This window comes from Hypomesus transpacificus, chromosome 13 (assembly GCF_021917145.1).
Source record: "Hypomesus transpacificus isolate Combined female chromosome 13, fHypTra1, whole genome shotgun sequence".
In the NCBI taxonomy this organism is placed as follows: domain Eukaryota; kingdom Metazoa; phylum Chordata; class Actinopteri; order Osmeriformes; family Osmeridae; genus Hypomesus; species Hypomesus transpacificus.
In genome coordinates, this window is record NC_061072.1 from 8854250 (window position 1) to 8874349 (window position 20100).

The 20100-nt window shown below is 45.9% G+C and overlaps 2 protein-coding genes across 2 annotated transcripts in view; one reads left to right on the top strand and one right to left on the bottom strand.

Annotated features, from left to right (window-relative positions):
- kcnc3b (potassium voltage-gated channel, Shaw-related subfamily, member 3b) overlaps positions 1-11050 on the bottom strand; it is a 24895-nt gene extending 13845 nt beyond the window's left edge. The window contains exons 1-2 of the mRNA XM_047032874.1: positions 10906-11050; positions 2000-2684 (exon numbers count right to left, since the gene is read on the bottom strand). Of these exons, the coding sequence (XP_046888830.1) occupies positions 2000-2623 (624 nt within the window). The 5' untranslated portion in view covers positions 2624-2684; positions 10906-11050. The remainder of the gene's footprint in view (positions 1-1999; positions 2685-10905) is intronic.
- A 2507-nt stretch (positions 11051-13557) lies between these two features.
- Positions 13558-19382, top strand: tut1 (terminal uridylyl transferase 1, U6 snRNA-specific). The gene is made up of 10 exons (XM_047032890.1): positions 13558-13775; positions 14089-14279; positions 14457-14663; positions 14874-14988; positions 15178-15305; positions 15456-15682; positions 15899-16008; positions 16683-16805; positions 16946-17038; positions 17301-19382. The coding sequence occupies exons 1-10, from the start codon at positions 13700-13702 to the stop codon at positions 18479-18481; spliced, it is 2451 nt and encodes an 816-aa protein (XP_046888846.1). The 5' UTR covers positions 13558-13699; the 3' UTR covers positions 18482-19382.
- The last annotated feature ends 718 nt before the right edge of the window (positions 19383-20100 follow it).

Below are 20100 nucleotides of genomic sequence, written 5' to 3' on the forward strand. Positions count from 1 at the left end.
GAGGTGGCAGTTCTAGTCAGGTGGATTTGGCCCAGTGAAGACATCAAGTGTTAACCTTTGACATGCTTCTACATATAGCAACAGGCCATTCAATGTTTGCACGTTGTGTCCTAAAACAGGTGTGTGGCGTTGCACTGCACAGTACACAACGCACTGACGGTCTTCCTTGACATAGTATGACTGGACTGTAGATGCAGGAACACATCTGGAAACCTAGAACCAAACACCCCTCTAAGCTGCCACCTCTGGATGCAGGTGGAACGCAGTCCAGCGTCAAAACCAACTGGGCCAAAGAGACACAGGTCAAGAGTCAAGTTGAACATTTATCAACTGCATCTGGTGGTGAACTAACAAACACCATGTGAACTACTAGTGATACAAACCAGGACTTGGGGTGGGGGGGGGGTGGGGGGGGTGGGGGGGTGGGGGGGGTGATCGATCCCAGCAGTGTGGTCTGTTCCAGTGACAACAGCAACTCTTCCTGAAACCTTATCCTAAATTCAATGAGACCAGGAGGGGGGGGGGGATCAGGTGTGTGTGTGTGTGTGTGTACATGCAGAGAACCTGCTGCCTTGCTGCATACACAGAGTCTGAGACTGGTGTAGGAAGAGACATTAGAGATGTTTGTCTGTGTGTGTGCGTATGGGCGTGTTTGACTTTGTAGGGACAGGGAACTTACAACTTTAGTATTTGTGAAGGCTGTCAAGAGTGCATGCACCTGTACTACAGTATACTGTGCAGTGTGCCAGTAAGTGCACATGCACACAGTATGTCTGTGTCTGTATGTCTGTGTGTGCTTCTGTGTGCACTGCGTTTCAAAACAGATGTAGCCATGACTATAAGAAGGTGTTGGTTTCACATTGAGCCACATGTGGTTCATCAGGCTTCATGTGCAGTATGTCCCTTGAAGGTTGCTATGCATTTTCACAGACCGTCCTTTTATCGATATCAAATGAAAATCCTGTCATAATGGAATGTGTTATGCATATCGTACAGTACAACCTGAAACACTATGGTCTGAGATATTTCAGCGTATATATATATATATATATATATTCCTCAGACCAGTTATTCATCTCAGCTCAATGTTTATTCAAGCATTTAATCACAGGGCAAGATACTTGCTACTCTGCGCCATCAAGGGAAATCATCAGATACTAAAAGCGTAATTTCCCTACTCTGCTAGCGTAACACTAGGCTATTGAAAGCGATATGAACGACTTGGTTCTATGCATCTTCAAGGTAATATGGTGTGTCTGAAAAGCGTGCGTAAAAACGCGTAAAGGCTTTTTTATCTGGGTTGTGGGGACAGATATATACCCTCAAATTAGAATCACCAAGGGCAAACGTGTGAGAGAGACAGAAACGCACCTCTCTCAGATTACTCTCTGTAAGTGCTCAATGAATAAAACTGCAAAATGCAATAGCATGCTTGTAGGAGCATTATGATCAGACAAATTCAAGTTAATGAAGACGGTTGGATGCAGGAGAGGGGGCAGAGACTGCGTTTCGATGCAGGTACCAAAGACCTGTGGGCTGAAACATACTGTAGCCGACTGACAAAGACTCCTAAAAATGCATGAATACATGCATTCATTTGCGCATCCGAATTTACAATATCTTACGACGATACAGAGCAAATTGAACGTTTAAATTGAGATATGAGATGACAAATATCAATGTGGCCTCGTATCCATATATGTATAACAGCAATACCATTTCATTTTTTTTATGCTATCCATATTAATTATTCAACATCCGTGAGTCTATATCCTGCCATTTAACATAAGCGAACTGCCAAGTGAAGTCATACCTATAAGTGCATAATCTACAGTCGATTATGATAATAAAACAATGTCATAATGAAGTATACATTACAAAGCTGACTGGAGCCTAATGGAGGGGCCAATATATCCAAACTTTAAAACACTTGATGGTAAATACTACTACGAGCCTACAAACAACTTTACCAATGGGGTAATAAGAGAGTCCAACTCACCCGAGCATATTTGGAGGAATAGGGGTCCTCAAAAAGGGCCCATATCCTGGGCTGCCAGGTTTTCCACCAACCCGCTTTCCTCGCGTCCTCCTGCATGCACAGTCTTTTCAGGTCCCCATCCGCGCCGCCAGTTAGCGCGGGGTCGTCCTCTGGCGCGTCCGGTTCAGGATTTTCAAAGCTGTCCAACGCCTCCTCCGCATCCCTGTGCTGCCGATAATTCATCCAGCAACAAGCCTCCACGTCCGTCTCATCGATGCCCCAGAATGCCAGCTCCTCTTCGAACAGCGGACCGCACACATCATTCGGACAGTGCAACTTCCCCGTGCGGTAATAGTTCAGGATGAATGAAAAGACAGACGGGTGGCGATCGAAGAAGAACTCGTCGGATTTGGGGTCGTAATCGAAGTTGCTGAATGCGTCCGGCTCGGTAAGCCAAGATAAACGGGTACCGGGTAACGTTTTTAGGGTGCTTCGGTATGTTTCATGCCGCACCCCCCCGCAGTTTATCACGATCTTCTCGCTTTCCGACGGACAAGTCATGTCTGCGCTGTAACATGCTTTGTTGGACGACTTATTCCCACCCTTGCGCCCTTTGAAAGAGGATACACAGACCGAACTGAGCATAGAGGACCGGGGGGGAGGGAGAGGAGGAGAGAAAACGGAGGGAGGAGGAGGGAGGAGGAGTCTGCAGGGAGAAAAAAGGGTAGAATTTTAGCAAAAGGGAAAGGTATGGAAGGATAAATATTAACATTAATCCTTAAAATACGTTAAAGGTGGCTGAGAACATAGATGGGATTTATCCAACAGGTAAATTACACACAACAAATATGTATGACCTTGTGTAGGTGTACTGTGTAGCAGGAGTCAAAACATTCAAGAGATTGACAGGGATGCTGGTTGTTGATGTTTCTAAAACCGGTCATTCTCACAGACATGGGTAAGGCGTCTCCAGCAGGTGGGGAGGATTGGAGAGACACATGATCCATTCAACATGCTGACAATTGTTGACATCCATTAGGCTGACTTGGTGAACAAGGTGGAATGACAATCTAGTCATCAAGTGAACCCAAAGTAAAACTCTGTGACCAAACCCAACCATAACAGGACAATCCTTGTGTTAGGAACAGCAGATGCAGAAGCAGATGAGATTTGAGATCCCCAATGTCACATCAAAGCACTTCATTTACGACGATTTCAATACAGCTCGTTCCTTTTTTGTCAGTTCACTGAATTCGGCATTTTACGAGAGGATAATGTGTGTGGTCATCAACAACAAAATTAACCCCAGTTCATTCAAATGATGTGTGTAATTAGGACACTATGAGACTATTGTATAGGCACACTGCCAAGTTCCTCCTGTTCCCTCCATGCCCACCGTCTGGACAACCAATAGGAGAGAGAAGTGTGTGTGTGTGTGAGCGAGAGAGAGAGAGACTGCATGTGAATGTGTGAAACAGAGTGAGAGAAAGGAAAGATGGAGGAAGAGGGGTAGAACGAGAAGGAGAGAAAAGGAGACAGAGGGGTCGATTTATAAATGAAGGATCTTGATCCTTCATTCCTCCTTCGTCCCTACAGCTTTTCTGACGAAAGGTGGCGCAGCGTTTGGTGTGTGTGTGTTAATTGCTTCCCGGGAGTGCAGTGTCCGTCCTAATGTTAGATCAGCCCACAACAGACACCATGCATTCCCCTGCATCCCTAAGCTGCTTCCACCCCCTCTGCTAGCTCTGCCGCCCAGGCTGCCTCTACATGGCTTGGATGCACCAGTCTGTCGGGATGCCTCACTGCTTCTTCTGCACGGTGTGTGTGGGGGGGGGGGGTGTGTGTGTGTGGGGGGGGGGGGGGCTGGAAGGAAGAGAAGGGGGGTCGGGGGGGGGGGGGTAGAGAATGGGAGGGGGAAGGGAGAGAAGACTAGAGAGGGAGAGGGAGACAGACCATAAATCTGTGTTTTAATGGAGTGATCGGAAAGGACAGAACAAAACGAGACCGGGAAAACAAGTGAGCACAACAAAGACCTGCAGACGAGCAGGAGAGGCGGAAGAGCGAGAGATGGAGAGCGAGCGAGCGATAGATGGACCGATAAAGAGAAAGAGAGACCTTCCTCTGAGAACGAGAGAGAGAGAGTAAATGCAGCATGGTTACGACCTCACTTAGTCACCATAGGCATTACACTACACTTCTAATGGCAGGGGATGGGAGAGAGACTGAGGGAGAGTAAAAGACAGAGAGAGCAGGAACGAGGGGAAGACAGGGGGCATCAAGGGAGAGTGTGTGCTATAAAAGTGAATGAATTCCACTGCAGTAAAAAGCCAGAGTTGTTTTCTTTCTTGCCCTCCCCAGCTAGTTCATTGCAGTACAGTTACCACTGCTCAATCCACTGTTCCTTATAAACAGCACAACGCTTTTCCGCCTAAAGCCTCCCCAGTGCTGTACCTTTACTCTTAACCTCCTTTTCTCTATTCAGATGAACACAACACTTTCCATCATCCCTCCCTCTGCCTCTTCCTAGTCCTCCCCCACTCTCCCGCGCTCCCTCTCCCTCTCCAGCCCTCCCCCTTTCCAGCCCTCCCCCTCTCCTGCATTCTCCATCTCCTCTCCCTCCGTCCCTCCCTCCCAACCACCTCTCTCACTCACACTCTCTCTCTCGCTCTCATATTCCGCATAAGGGAATCACATTTCATTGAAGGGGGAATCGAGGCTTCACTCTCCTCCTCCTCCTCACTACGCTCTCTCTCTCCTATCCAATGGCCCTCTCTCATCTCATCTCTATACTTCTTTCCTGCGTTTTTGCTGCATTTTTTAAAGGGTTTTTCTCCCCAGATTTCTCCTCTCCCCCTCTGTCTTCCAGCCTTGCGTCCCATTTCTCTCCCTCTTCTCTCTCTCTCCTTGAAGTCTCTCTTTCTCGCTTTCTTCTTATTTCCCTTTTCAGACTTTTTCGTTCCCTCTCTCGTTTTCAGCCTGAGAACTATGTTCAGTTTGGTTTTCTCAGCACTGGATGTTCTTTAGATTCTGCCGCAGTAAGTATACTTTCTGTCTCCAGCGCAACTTTCAGACACTCTGTATTTTGGTCCTGTCTTGTGGTTCGTCCTTCATAGTCCTTTTGTTTGGATTACTTTCTTCAGATGTTTTAAGATTTTTTTGTATTCTTAATTTTTGTGAGAAAACGTATCTAATTGATTGCTGCAGTTCGGAGACCTACTACTCACAGGTAAGCCTTACACAGGAAAAGTGGTTACTGCATGCATACCAACTACCAGTTTCTAAACTGACCTCAGATCAGTCTTGCCATGCCTACATTAAGGGAAGGTTGACAGTAACTGATCAGAGAACGGTCAAAGTAGATGTTGAAAATAATTGTGGGATTATGAAAACGAAGAGCAGTCGTTTTCCAAGTCCTCACCACAGCTCTACTAATCTTGATAGACTTTGCTGCAGTACTCCAAAACTTGCCTTCTCAACAAAAAAAAGACTGCACTCACAAAATTGGGCATAGTCCAATACAATTTTAGTAATTTAATGTAGCTACGTACATTTCTTTGCACGTTAAAAGTGTTTTGTAGTTGTTGCAAAAGTGCAAGTTAGAGAAATATGTAACTTCTACAAAAGGATTTCAAAAGTAACCAATCAGTGAAATACAATACAGTCAGTTTTCCCCACTAGTCAGCATACTATCCTGGAACATTCATGCAGCTCTGCACTGTTGTGAAGTACTGATTTCAGCACCTTGGACAGCACACCCCTTCTCCCAGCCACAGGACAGGGGCAGAACTAATATTTGACTGAACTAATGTTCGACTAAAGAAAAACAGATTACATTCTGTTTTCTTTTTTGGTTAACTGATTAACCAAAAATGAATCAGTTGGACAACTTTAGCAAGCAAACAATGTTTTTGAAGCACTGTGCCCTCTTTGGTCATTCAAGTTCATATTAGAACTGCTTAATATGTTATGTACAGACAACCACAAGTCTCTTATTCCAAGTAAATACTGTTTGGTAAGGATGTCTATCCCACAATGCAGTCATGTTGGAGGGACGTATTGATTTTATAATTGTAGTTAAATTGTCTGTCCATTAAAAGATCTTAGATGGAATAATGTGCACTAGGGGACCACCGTTGTTCCACTGATCATCCTATATAATTTGTAAATGATAATAACAGTGTGAATGAATTCAACAAAAAGCTCTATGTTCTATGAACTAATTTATCAGAAGTGATAAAAAACTATATGGTTATGCTGGGCCAGGTTAAGGGTTATTGTAAGCTGTTCAGCTGGGTAACCAAGGGAGATTTTTGTTGTTGATATTTAGCTGAAAGAGAAACAGGCCTAGGCGTTTATCCCAGTATGAATGTACGCACATCCCTCTAAGCTGGCCTCAGCACTCTGATTTCAAGTGGAGGTGCGACTGCTTACGGAAAAAAACGAGGGGAAAGGGAGGAGGGGAGAAGAGAAGAGAGGGGCAGCCTGACGAAGGTGAGAGAGGGGTGTCAAATGGAGGGAGAAGACGGTGATCTGGTGGAGGAGAGGAAGAGGAAGGGCCAGCCAAGGGCAGGAAGAGCAGGCTGGAATAGTTGGAGGACGACAGAAAACAAAAGTGATAAGAAGGGAATAAAAGGGGGGCAGAGAGATCCTCTTCTCCTATTGCAGCGTTTCCTGCCACGGCCACCATGTCCTGCGCCACTCTGTTGCTAGTGCACCCCTCTACACACACACACACACACACCTGGCAGTGGGTGGGTGCTGCATACCAAAACGCTCGCAAAGAAAACACGTTTCGAGGGCAAAGCGGCGCTTAATGAACTTGGGAGGAGAGAGGTGGACAGCGAAATGAAGACGGAAAGGAGGTACGGAAAGAGAATGCACTGCCCGTGCACGCTGGCCTGCACTGACCCTAATATATATTAGCAGAAACACTGCAGCAAGAGGGGGAGGGAGTGCAGGATTATGGGTTGCAGTGACTGTGAGGTACCAGCAGAAAGGGGGAGGGGTGGAGAGTGCGCAAGAGACAGAGAGAGAGAGAGAGAGAGAGAGAGAGAGAGTGTGAGAGAGAGAGAGAGAGAGAGAGAGAGAGAGAGAGAGAGAGAGAAGAAGGAGAGAGGAATTTGGAGGAGTGCTGACTATGCTGAACGAGCTCGCAGTAGTTGGCAGAAAAAGCTAAAACCTTTACCAATCACTGGGAGGGGGAGGGAGAGAGGGAGGAAGAAGAGAAAGGATCGAAAAGGGAGGGGGTTAGCAGAAGATCCTTTTTTTATAGGAGAACGCGAAAAGAAGGATGAAACAGGAGGGGAGGGGAGGGGAGGGGAGGGGAGGGGAGGGGAGGGCAGGGCAGGGCAGGGCAGGGCAGGGCAGGGCAGGGCAGGGCAGGGCAGGGCAGGGCAGGGGAGGGGAGGGGAGGGGGTGATATGAGAGATGTGTGAGAGCAGGCTGAAGGAGAGTAGAGAATTATATGAACAATGATGGGAAACATGAAAGAGAGGCGATAAAAAGAGAGAGGGAGAGAGAGAGAAGATAAAGGGCCGGGGAGGAGGGAAGCTCGTGGAGGAGGGAGAAGGAAGGGGATGCAGGGAGAGAGAGAGAACGGGCAAACTATGGGAATCTTGCAGTGTTCGGTTGGTGCCAGTGAAGCACCTGACTGGAGGTGAGGATGAAGGGGAGTGGAGGAAGAGGGATGGAGCATAACGATACACAGCGGGATGGGAGACAGATAGAAGAATTGAGAGGAGGAAGGAGTGGAAGGAGAGAAGACTAAATGAAGGGGGGGAGTGCCGTGTACAACTGAGCTGAATAGCAAATGCACCACAAGGGAAAAGGTGTGTGTGTGTGCGCGAGTGTGTGTGTGTGTGCAAGCGGCCATCTTTCTTCCACTGGTCCCCTCATCAAAGGATGTAACCACAAGGTTCCGTGCTGTTCTCTACATATCTCTACCCTCCCCCATCTCACCATCACCCCCTCTCCCTCTACCCTCTCTCCCCCTTCTCTGCCTCGTCTCCCCTCGCACACTCTCCAGTGCTGAGGAGACACCAACAGGTGAAAGAGCGTCACTGCAGCACCAGAAAAGTACTGCAGTCACCTCCCCTTTTAGTGCGGTGTCACCATACACCTTCCTCTCCCTCCGACTGCCACTGTGTCTAATGGTGGAACTCTGAATCTCTCCCTACTGAGGAGAGACAGAGAAGGGTGAAGGGGATCTAGAAAGCCAAAGAGAGTTATGATAAAGATGAGAGGAAGAGAGAGAAACAGCAAAAGAAAAGGACAATACAATGACACCATGACACTATGCAACCCCTGCCAGGCTACTGAAGAAACTAACAATTCTCAGAGGGTCATCTCAAGCTCACCAACAGACAATTCCCTGACGTGAATTAATTTGCACCAGTCAATTAAGCAAACAGGAGGGAAACTAATAATATCCTGGAGGTAATGACAGCTTCTCTACCCGGCTACACAGGTATGGAAACATTTCAAAGTACGCCTTTAATGTCCAATTCCCACTTAGCACAGAATTCCACCTCACCAGGTCTCCTTGGTTAAGACAGTGGTGTGTACTGGTGAATCAGCCAACACTCATATATCTACCCTACTCTCAACCCTTCATACAGATTTCATGCAAGATTCAAGCAGCATTGAAGTGTGCTTTCAGGTTGTCTTCTTTTAGCAGGCTAGAAATGATTAATATATGAGACAGATTCAAGAATAGACTCAGAAGGTGTGTGTGAGAGAGAGAGAGAGAGAGAGAGAGAGAGAGAGAGAGAGAGAGAGAGAGAGGGAAAATACATTGGAGGTCTGAGAGCTGAGACATGTCCTTGAGCTCAAGCCCCACGACCCTTAAAGGGGAGGTGGAATATGAAATTTCTGTCTGCTCCGGCTAGTTTGTGAGACTGCTCTGGCAGCCTTCAGTATGAAGGGTACAATTTAGCATGTCTTGCTTAGCGAGGCTGGTGCGGGCTATAGTAAAACAGATGCTACAGCTCCCCTTGGTGGGGGAGAGCACAAATATACCATAAATAATCGGAAGCATGTAATAAAATTCCTTATATGTGACTACAGTAAAAAAAGGAACGCTGCAAAGGATCATGAAGACTACCATATAAAAAAAGATAGAATGCTCAAGACGATGTAAGTAATAATAAGTGATATCCAGTCAAAACCATTTTAATTTACCGATATGCTAAGGGTATTACTGTAGCTTCCTGACCATAGAGTTTGAAACCCCACAACCCATCCCTCTGTCTCTTAGGTCATTAAAATCCATCCAGTCTTAATTAATGATACTGCCCTTCTTCTGTGATTACAACCATTCTGCTCACGGTGATGTGGGACACTGTGAGCTGAACAGCAAATGAGATGAGTAGTAAAACTGTGCAGGTCCCTGACCTGTGGACTGCCTGTCAATTAGACTGAAGAGGAAGAGGGGTTTGAAAGTAATAGATAAGACTAGGAGGGGTCAGGGATTAGAATAGAAGGTAGAGAGGGCACAATAATTGAGATAGGAGGTAATGAAAAGTCTGGGATTAGAATAACAGATAGAAAGGATTCAGGGAAGAGAATAGGAAGGAAAGATTTTTTTCCGTGATTAGAACTGGAGGTGAAATTATAACAACAAGAGCAGATAAGTGATGAAGAGTATAATTCTGATTATTAAATTCAACTGAAGGGTATAAAAGCACCAGAGATAGACAGGTGAAAGTCAAAGGATCAGACCAGGAAAGAGCGGACCCTTGCAGGCTCCTTAATAATGGCCATATCCTGTACTGCAGTGTAAGCAGTGCACCTCTAATGAAAGCTAATGATGCATGCTGTCAGTGCTTCTTTTTCGTTTATATTTTTGTGTGAAGGGGTAGTTTCTGGGTTACCCAGGAACTATAAATAGAGCCGTGTGTGTACAACCCACAGCAAGGATGAGAGGATGTGTCCTGATCTGTTAGCGTACGGTCTCGATTTGCTGACTTTAGAGGGTATGCAGGCTCAAAAAAAGCATATACTCTGCTTGACGAAGTTTCCAACTAACAGGCAGAAACTCAGGTGGGAGCCAATGAAAAAGGATCCAGCGTTGATAGAGGATAAAGCAAGGAGCCGGGGGTCGCAGAGTTTGCGGATGAATCAACCAAACACATTTTTAAAATGTATATGAAGTGAAAAGAAGGGAAAGGTGAAACAAAGAGAGTTTCTAGACAAACTGCTGCTAGTCACTTCCTGTATGTGATCTATGACGCCATATGCTTTATGTTTGTCAAGTGTGAATCTTTAACTTGAATATGATTTGCTTTGAACGTGGTTCATTACCTGTTTTTCCTTTCTGTCTTGTGATGTCCCTGACTCCTCACCTATCCTGTATCTGAAACATCCAACATCCCACTGAAGGAGTGGAATCAAACCTTCATTTCAGGCCCTGACACTACCCCAGTTCTAACAGGGCCACACTCATACACACACACACACACACACACACACAGTACAGACTGATACCCACACAGACACAGAGACACACATATCCCTTTAAGAGACATGGAACTGTTCAGATCTACGGGTGAGGATGGGAAACACCCACCCTGGGTGCTACAGGAAAAAAAGGTTTTATATGAGACATCCTATATTGGGGAAATTCTATATTGATATTTAACTGTATACAAGGGCATGACATTATTGCCAATGAAGCTAATTATGTGACTAACCCACTTGAGTGTTTAATGATGCTAATTTGAACAAATAGTCCTGGCTTGCTATTTGCTCACCTTAATACTGAATGCAAATACATTTCATTGTTCCTATGTTGCAGGGTAATAGGTCTGACACAATACTTGGGGCTAAAACAATACTTGTTGAATGTAGACACTTTTAGTCCCACCTATAATACGTTTGGCTATTATATACCACCAAAGTACAAACATATACACACGATTAATACTCACATGCTTTAGGCTCAGGTTCGTTTCGTGTGCGCGCAAAAACACGCACATTAACCCAAAAGATCAATCAAAGGGTTGTCTTTGTTAGACTGTTTTTTCAAAGATTTCTGAAAGAATATCCAGTTTCTCGTAGCCTTTGCTTTCAGATTTCCCCCCGATAATAAGGTTTCAAAATGGGTTTGGACGCGCCTGTAGATGAAAATCTCGTTTTGATATCGTTATTGCCGTTTATTACTTATTGTTTATGATCATGCTGATGGCAATATAATAATATAAGTCATAATAGGAAGCATACATTCCTCTGTAACCCGGCTTATACTATTTTCCTCGTTTTCAGTAACCCTCTCCCACCTTTTTGTTATTGCCAAAAATAATTGCCAGCCTTTCCTATTCAGTGTCTCTGTTTCCACGCGCAGGGTGTAGCTACCATTCAATTCATCCTCAGTCTCCCCCTCCCTATGTTTCAATGGAGATACAGCCTTCAGACACCTCTCGTTCCCTGTTTCTTTACGCGCACGTTTTCCTCCGTCTCTCCCTATGTTGTCTTGGAGGAACGTCACCTTCTGCTCTGGGTTTTTTTCCCCTCAGACGATACATGTGGGCGGATTAGAGAATAACCGAGAGGGTGGGAGGACCCGAGTGAATAGAAAGGCTAATTTATGATATGTTGGTTCTGAAGCCTACTCAGATATACATAAACTACCTAAAACAATGATATATTTCCGCACTATGGTTTTGGTTTATCTAAGTGTAGAAAGGTGAAATAGTTTTTTTTTTTTTTTTTTTTACACACATGAGGAACAATCCACACATGCTCTCTCTCACGCACGTAAGCACAAACACCATTTTGACTACAGGTCCACGTCGTTGACTCACTCTTGGCTGACATCAAGCGTCATGTGATATGCGTGTAGCAGGTAAGCACAAATCGCATCACAGACCATCGAGGTAAGGTCGTCGGGATCCTCTCAATAGAGGACACATATCTTACAAGGCTAACCAACAAGGTTTCATATCCAATCAGTTCAATGAGATAATACTTTCTGAGATGGTCGCTTGCTTTATAGCAAGTGTCCATCCAACAGTGTCTGCCCATTATTGACTTATATTCAGATTTTATGATCAAGCAAGCTTCCACGACAAATTTGTCGATTAATCTGATATTGATAGTTATGTGGATTTTTCAGTGACCTCATGCCGTGAGAATGAAGATAATCACACTTCTATCTTTGCAGGCTCCAACTGTCTCAGATGTATTAACGTTTTATTAACGTGTTAACTTGTAAGTGGAAGTATCCTACATTGCATTCACTCCACCAAGCAAGACTATGACTCCACCTCAACAATGAAAAGAAACAACCATTGATATCCATTGAGAACTGCGGTACTATAAACTGTGGTACACAGAAAATAAGGTATCGCATTGGACTTGTAGAGACCTCTTTTGGACAATGAGGAGTACTGCAGTTTTGGACAGGAGGCTCAGGTTAGTTATACTGACAGAGGCTGATACAGATTGATAGTATAATCTGTGAAGGCCTGAATGGCCATACCAGGATGTTTTTGATGAACAGATATTCCCCTGGGCTCCATGAAATACATATTAGCGTATACGTGACTCCTAACCTCCATCCATCCAGACGTGTCTCGGATCCAGCTCATCCAAGCTGGGGCCACTGATTCATTATTCCTGCGTTTCCTTTAACGACAATGAATCACTCACAGAACCATTCCAACTGGGATGGACAAAGCACTCCAGTCAAGTCCAACACACACTCCCCATCACCAATCATGGTGGTGCACCTCCACCCCTAGTTTAGATTTACAGCGTGTCTTTCATCTTGTGACGTGTGCCTAACAGTTCGGTGGGTGATTGTACACAAAGCATTCTGTTATGTTGAAGTTGATGTTCAACATGTCCACAATATATGTAGTAATAATAAAACATTATTATTCAACATTCATGAACATTGTGTTTGACTTATTTATATTAAAAAACATTGCCACTTTAATAGATTGATACAGTGCAATTCATGACAGTATAAGTGTCATGATTCTTTCAGATGACCTGCTGGACCAACTGAATACATTTCATGCTCATAAATATTATTACAACAGGACATTGTAAAACAAGTTATACGTCCTACATCTGATGTGTGATGCCTGATGTTTCATGATGACAAATCATGTAGTTGTAGCGTTTAAACGCATTGTCCAAGTCCAACAGAAGGGTCAAACATGAGGCCAGGTCCTTTTCATTTAGCATAGCATAGATAGATAGAATAATTTTGCCAGAAACATTGTTACGTGCATGGTTCCATATACATACAAAACAATTCCGAAAAAAAATAGAAAATAATTTATGCAGAGCTAGCTGGCACGAAGAATACTTACCGAGTTGTGCAAAAATATGACTTGAGAAAGTGTCCATTTCAAAACTTTTATCCATTAAGGACTGTCGTAATATAATTCCTATGTAAATACATAGGAACCCAAAGTATTTGCACTAATTAAAAAAGGTTCAAATGCATTGCAATCTCATACATCGTAAGCATTTTGCCTATGCCGAAGAAATAATCCACTCTTTAGCGCTGGATGGTCTGAGAAGGATGGTTTCGCAAAATGGAACTGAATAGACATTCGTACGCTATACACGGACCAATTAACAGATGGACCGAGGCAAACGCACGGTGAACGACGGAGGGAGATTTGACAAAGTTTGGTGGCCACAGCAGGTAGCTTGCTATCTATCTTGAGAATTTATTCCTCTCTTATTGCGGATTTGGGACCTTTCAACATGGAATTAGACACGGACATACGAGAAACTGCGAGAGGGTTTCATTGCAACTTGTGCAATGTGAATATGCCCAACAGTAAGTTGTTTCGCGTATCTTAACTAGCTTTACCAGTGTTGTAGAGCTAGCCTGTACTGTCACAGCACAGACACATGTAAGATAGCTAGCATTTCTGTCCAAGCATCCAGACACGCAGATTCTGCTAACAACCCTTTAACTACTTTATATAATCTCGTAGTGTAGCCTATGCATACACATGACATGGTCTGTTGACATCTAGCGTTACTCCCGCTGCTGCCAGATATTTGTTGTTCGCTAGCGTGTAAAATTGTGTTCTGTTCAGTTAAACGGTCAACGAAAACACCAGAAAGCGATGTCCTTTTACTTGTAGAGCCCAGCATGGATGACCATGTGAAAGGTCGAAAGCACCAGAAACTGAGCACCGTGCGAGCCACACGGAAGGCTCAAGAGGAGCACAGCGTGTTTGTCAGTGGTTTCAAGCAGAGCACGTCTCAGGCCGACTTGGCGGACTACTTCCAAAAGTTCGGCCCGGTGTCAGAAGTCATCATGGACAAAGACAAGGTAACTGTTAACTCATACAGTATCTGTGAACGACTTACCAGGCGTCATTGTGTTTGCAGCACAAAGTAGCTATGACTGATGACTAATTCGGTCTCTGTACTGTGGTGCCATAGACTGCCAATTTCACGTCATCCTCAAGATGAGTCTGTCTAACGGTGTAATGATTATGCTCCTCAGGGTGTTTATGCCATTGTGGAGTTCAATGAAAAGGACAGTCTGCAGACAGTTATGTCCCAGATAGAGCATCGTATGAATGGCCTAAAGCTACGGGTAAAACCCAGAGAGAAAAAGGAGTTCAAGCTAATTCCCAAGAAGAAGAAGGACTACAAGAACATGCAGGAGATATCAGAGCGCTTGTCCTCTGAGTTGTGCCAGACAGCATCAGTAAGTGTTCGTCTTTCGTTAAATCTTCTCGAGTTCTATTAAACTGTCATGGCCATGACTCGGGTGACACAGATGAGGGTCAAAAAAATAAGTTAAATAACACAATCATTAAGATTTTCACCCTCTCAGGACTGCATAGAGGGCTATAGAGGGGGCAGCAGCTAAGTCTGAAGTGGCATGGAAACCTCAAACTGTTTGCCTTGTGCGCAGGTGAATGAGCAGATGAAGAAGTTGGTGGAGAGACTGCAGCTGAGAGACAATGAGAAGAAAGCCAGAGCACTGCTGCTCCAACTGCTGCAGGAGGTCTTCAAAGAGTTCTTCCCAGGTAGAGTTTGAAAGCATCCAGCTGCTCAGTGGACTCGCTACCCCTGTCTAAGACACTCCTGTCATACATCTGATTACTGCTTTGCCAGTCTATCTATACAGTTTATCCAGGGGGAGAAAATGGTTGTCGGTGGAAACTTTCATATAATCCACCCCAGTGCGCTAAGTGTGATGTCTGTGTCTGAGATAGATAGCCAGATCCATCTCTTTGGCTCCTCTGTGAACACGTTTGACATCCACTCCTGTGACTTGGACCTCTTCCTGGACTTGGAGAACACCAAGATCTTCCAGGCCCGAGCAAGAAGCTCAACAGAACAGGTCCAGAGACAATAACACAGCTCAAAGCATAGCACAAAGAATAAAACACTAAAGTAAACCAAATCAATCTGATCTGAATGTAACCGAGTCCTCAGACGGGGTGGTTGCTAGATGCATTTCATCATGCGTGGCCCCCGTGTTGACGTTTAGGTGGGGGAAGGCACGTCGGACGACGCCCGCTCCGAAGACTCCATCCTCTCCGACATCGACCTGACCACAGCCACGCCTGCTGAGGTGCTGGACCTGGTCGCCGTCATCTTGAGGAAGTGTGTCCCTGGAGTGCACAAGGTCCAGGTGGTGGGCAGCGCTCGTCTGCCAGTGGTCAAGTTCGTCCACCGTGAACTCAACCTTCAGGGGGACATCACCATCAACAACAGGTCAGCCATCTTGCCCCTTCACATATTGTTCTGTTTGGGGGGGGGGGAGGGTCACATGAGTGATGTGAAGAGAAACCTCCTCGTTGTGGATAAGGGTTCTACTTTCTACAACAAACAAAATGTCATTTTGTCAGATATATGTTGTGGGTAATATAGGACTCAGTGGTCGGTGTTTTGACAGATAGTTAACCGTAGTTTTCTGACCCTTGACCCCAGACTTGCTGTGAGGAACACCCGTTACCTGCAGCTCTGCTCTCAGATGGAGGCCAGGCTCCGCCCCCTGGTCTACACCATCCGTTTCTGGGCCAGGCAGAAGCAGCTGGCAGGTGGGCCCCTAATCGTAACCCCTCCCTCCTTTCCCTGATCTGTTCGTAGACATAATAAAGAGTAGACGCCGCATTGGCTGCTGGGTGCAAGAAATGCGGCCGCCGTCTTGGACAGGGCAAATTCCTCGTTGCGTAGCATCAGAATAAACAAGATGCCAGCGCTGTGCAGCATATTCCTGCTCAAATCGGCGGACAATCGCAAAACGGGGCTTGGGGGATTACTTTTCACAAGTAAGATTTAACATTACCATACTATTGGTTGTATTTTGTGAAAAGAATAACCATTTCCTGTATCATAGCTACATGTATGACCTTTGCAGCAAAGCAAAATCAGTTCAGTATTCAGTTCGGTATGATTAATTAAATGCGCTGACAGCTCATTGCCCCAGCCAAACAGATTACACTGAGTGGAGCGTTTGCCCGTTCCAAGATGGCGGCCCCACGGCTCGTCAACGCCAGTAGGCAGCAGCGGTCGATGCGGCGTCTGCTCTTTATTATGTCTAATGGATCTGTTGCTATGCCAGGAGGACAACTGCAAAAAATTTCACCTTCCAGCAGGTGGCAGCAGAACCGTGCGTTTCACTCGTCTTGAGGTCCACTTTGCTGCAGGTTTCACCAGCGCCCCCTCCCTCTCCCTCCCTCCCTCTCTCCCTCCACGTCTTGCTTGCCCACAGGTAACCCCAGTGGAGCTGGGTCCCTGCTCAACAACTATGCTCTGACCCTGCTGGTGATCTACTTCCTGCAGAACTGTGACCCCCCAGTCCTGCCCACCGTAGATCAGCTGAAGGACATGGCATGTACGTACGATACCCATCGTTCTTACCAAGGACCTTTAGGGGTAGTTACCCCCTTGCTTTAAGGTTGTGTGGAGTGTGTGTGTGTGTGTGTACGTCCTGGACAGTCCAATCTGTTAAGTTTCTCTATACTTGACTTCCAGGTGAGGAGGAAGAGTGTGTGATCGAAGGGTGGAACTGCACCTTCCCCAGCCAGGCCATCGCCGTGCCCCCTAGTAGCAACACCCAGGACACCTGTGAGTCACTCTGCAAACATTATTTTAACCCCTAATCCCCCTTCTAAAGACATCCACTTACGGTCCACATATATTATTCATAGTCAAACAGAATAAATCCAGGCTTGCTCAACCCGGACTCCCAGTCTTAAGAGTCAACCACGTCATCAGCGTGACCCGTGACATGTTCCTAGGCACAGCTCATTATTTATTAACGCTAACCTACAGCCCACTCATAGGTTCTACCTGGAAATCTCTTGTTTTGTTGTTTTTGTTTCTCCAGATACACTACTGGCCGCCTTCTTCTCCTTCTACGCCAACTTTGACTTTGCCAGCTCCGTCATCTCCCTCCGCCAGGGCTGCCCCCTCCCCATCACGGCCTTCCTCAGCCGGTCCGGGACCCCCTCTCCAGTGCCCATGGAGGGGACGAAGCCTTCCCAGGAGAGGCCTCTTCCCCACAGCCACGGGCCGAAGCTAGGACCCCTCAACCTGCCGGATCCCTTTGAGCTCAGCCACAACGTGGCGGGCAACGTGACTGAGCGTGTCCAGAGGAGCTTCCAGAAGGAGTGCCAGGAGGCGGAGAAGTACTGCCGCAGCCTCCAGTACCAGCGCAAGTCCACCAAGGGGAAGGTCTGGGGGGTGCTGCGTCTCCTGACGCCCCCCGGGGACGGCCCCAGGAAGACGCCCGCGGCCGACAAGAAGGAGCTGGTCATCGGCATCCCCTTCAAGGCCGCTCCGCTCCCCGAGGCGGTCCGCTGCCAGCTCCACTCCGCCGGAGACGGCTTCCGTCTGCTCTGGTTCCAGAGCGTGTGCTCCGCCGTGGAGGAGGTGTTCCGGAACATTCTCAAATGCAGCCCCCCGGGCAGCGCCACAGAGTCCCCCGTGAAGGCGGACCGAGGAGCCAAATCGGAGACCGCAATGGATACCGCTGATGCCGTCTTCAAAACCCCCACCAAGTCAGCCGTCGAGGCCGGTTTTGACCGCGCGTCCTCCAGCAGTGAGACGAGTCCTCGGGTCCCAGCCGCCGTTGGAGGTAAGAGGGCCTTGTGCTCTGAGAGCAGCGACGCCTCCATGTCTCCACAGGAGAAGAGGCAGAGGCTGGACAGCAGCCCCAGGTTCAGCTCCCAGTCCTGGACCTGGGTCCAGAGACACAAGGTGTGGGCTGGCCGGAGGAAGGTGAGGCGGGAGCTGTTGAAAGGTGTGGTGGATGTGGGGCCAGAGGGAAGCAGCGCTCAGCTGGAGACCCAGGTGACGGAGCACATCGTGAAGACGGAGCCGGAAGAGAAGGAGCCGCTGGAGTTCAGAGTTCAGGCCCAGGTGTTGGGCGGGACTGAGAGCACCAAGACGGTGGTGAAGTTCAGAACGACCAATGACAGAGCAGGGCTGTTTCAGGACTTTTTTCACTTCCTGGAGGTGTTTCTGCCTAAGATGGCAGATACTCTTCTGGAGAGACCTGTTTCGTAGATAAAAGCAAGGTTGTGCTGGGATAATAACATTTTTCATTTTGGAAAAGTGGAAGTATGGTGGTTGAAACAGGACTTATTTTACTTTGCTTTTTTACATTTTGTTTGCTTTACAAATGTTGTAGTACCTACTCGATCTTAAAACTTTAAAATAGATCCTCAGAGTAAGAGATGTTTGAGGTTCAGAGTATATTTTGTTCTCTTTAGTACAGCCAAGGAGACACATTGTTCTGAATATTGATTGTGTTGTCATCACAATATTCTGTTATTTCTTTGTGGTATGGTTTGTGAAAAGTCTTGATATGCACTATTCTTTTTCAGTTGAAGTTCTGAAATGTAAACCCTCCAATGAAAATGCTTTGAATTGCTTGAAATTGAAATTGTCAGTTTCTGCAGTGCATCAACAACCGCTATTCTAAACTGTTCTTAACCAACAACAAAAAATCTCAAGCAACGTTGTCTCTGTGTCTTTGAATACAGTGTAGATGAAATGATATGAAAATCAATTTTACTTATTATTTACAAATAAAAAGAACAAAAACATGATGTGATAACGATGACAAAAACAAACATGTTTTATTGACCTCTCCATCCAGGTCTGTTATAAGACGTCACAAATGAAATACAGCTTCCATGCTCGCTCTGGTGCGGTGTGTAGTGGAGTGTTGAGACAGGTCCAGATGGGCCAATGCTCTTACGACTGAGACGAATGTTTGTAATTAGTCAGGGAGACACACAGCTTTATTACAGTTGGGTGGGCTGAAGCTCAGGGATGCCCAGTCCTGTGCACAGCTTCACACCGTCAATCTCCTCAGGGGGAGATTCTTCAGGAACCGGGTGAATAAGGATGTTAGGCTGGACCAGAGACTTGCGTATGTGTCTTGTCATCCCTGACCTCATATTTCTTCAAGATACAAATAAAATATGTTGATTTATCCCATCCCATAGTTGCTTCGGGCCAGTTTTCTCTATGATAAATGAATGAACACTGTCAACACAATGCTCGCTTGCATCACTGCTGACGTGCGTGCAGAGCTAACCAGAATGTGAACATGTGGAACTGTACCTTTTACAGGGCTTTGATAAATTTGAGGCTGAAAGTTTCTCTGCTTATTGTAATGTCCAGGAGACAGCAACAATAGCGTAAATGTGTCTATCTAGGCTCTCTGGTTGCTGTTCATACGTACACATCAAAGATTTAGGCTTCAGTTGTTTGTGAATTCTTCTGACATTTATGACATTTCCCTTTCAAACCCAACCTTAAAGAAAACAATGAAGCGGACATTTTGTTTTTGTCCAAAATAAGATGTTTCTCTCAGTCGGAGGAAGGAGAAAACAGACACAAAATTGTCACACTTGGCTGTCTGTCTTAAAAGACATAATGATAAGTGGTGTTTACTTCAGTTATCATGAAGACGCAAGAGTGAGGCCCCACCATGTCTCTAGTCTGAGAGACTGTGTAATGAAAAGCTGCTGGTGACAAGTCATTAGTAACCTCAGAGATCCCACTAACATGTCTGTTTCATTGTATTTTCCAAGTACTGATTTTCTTGTAACCCTCTGACGTAGTAGCCTTTTCCATTTGTTTTTTACAAGCTCCTTAGGGACTGATCAAAAAAA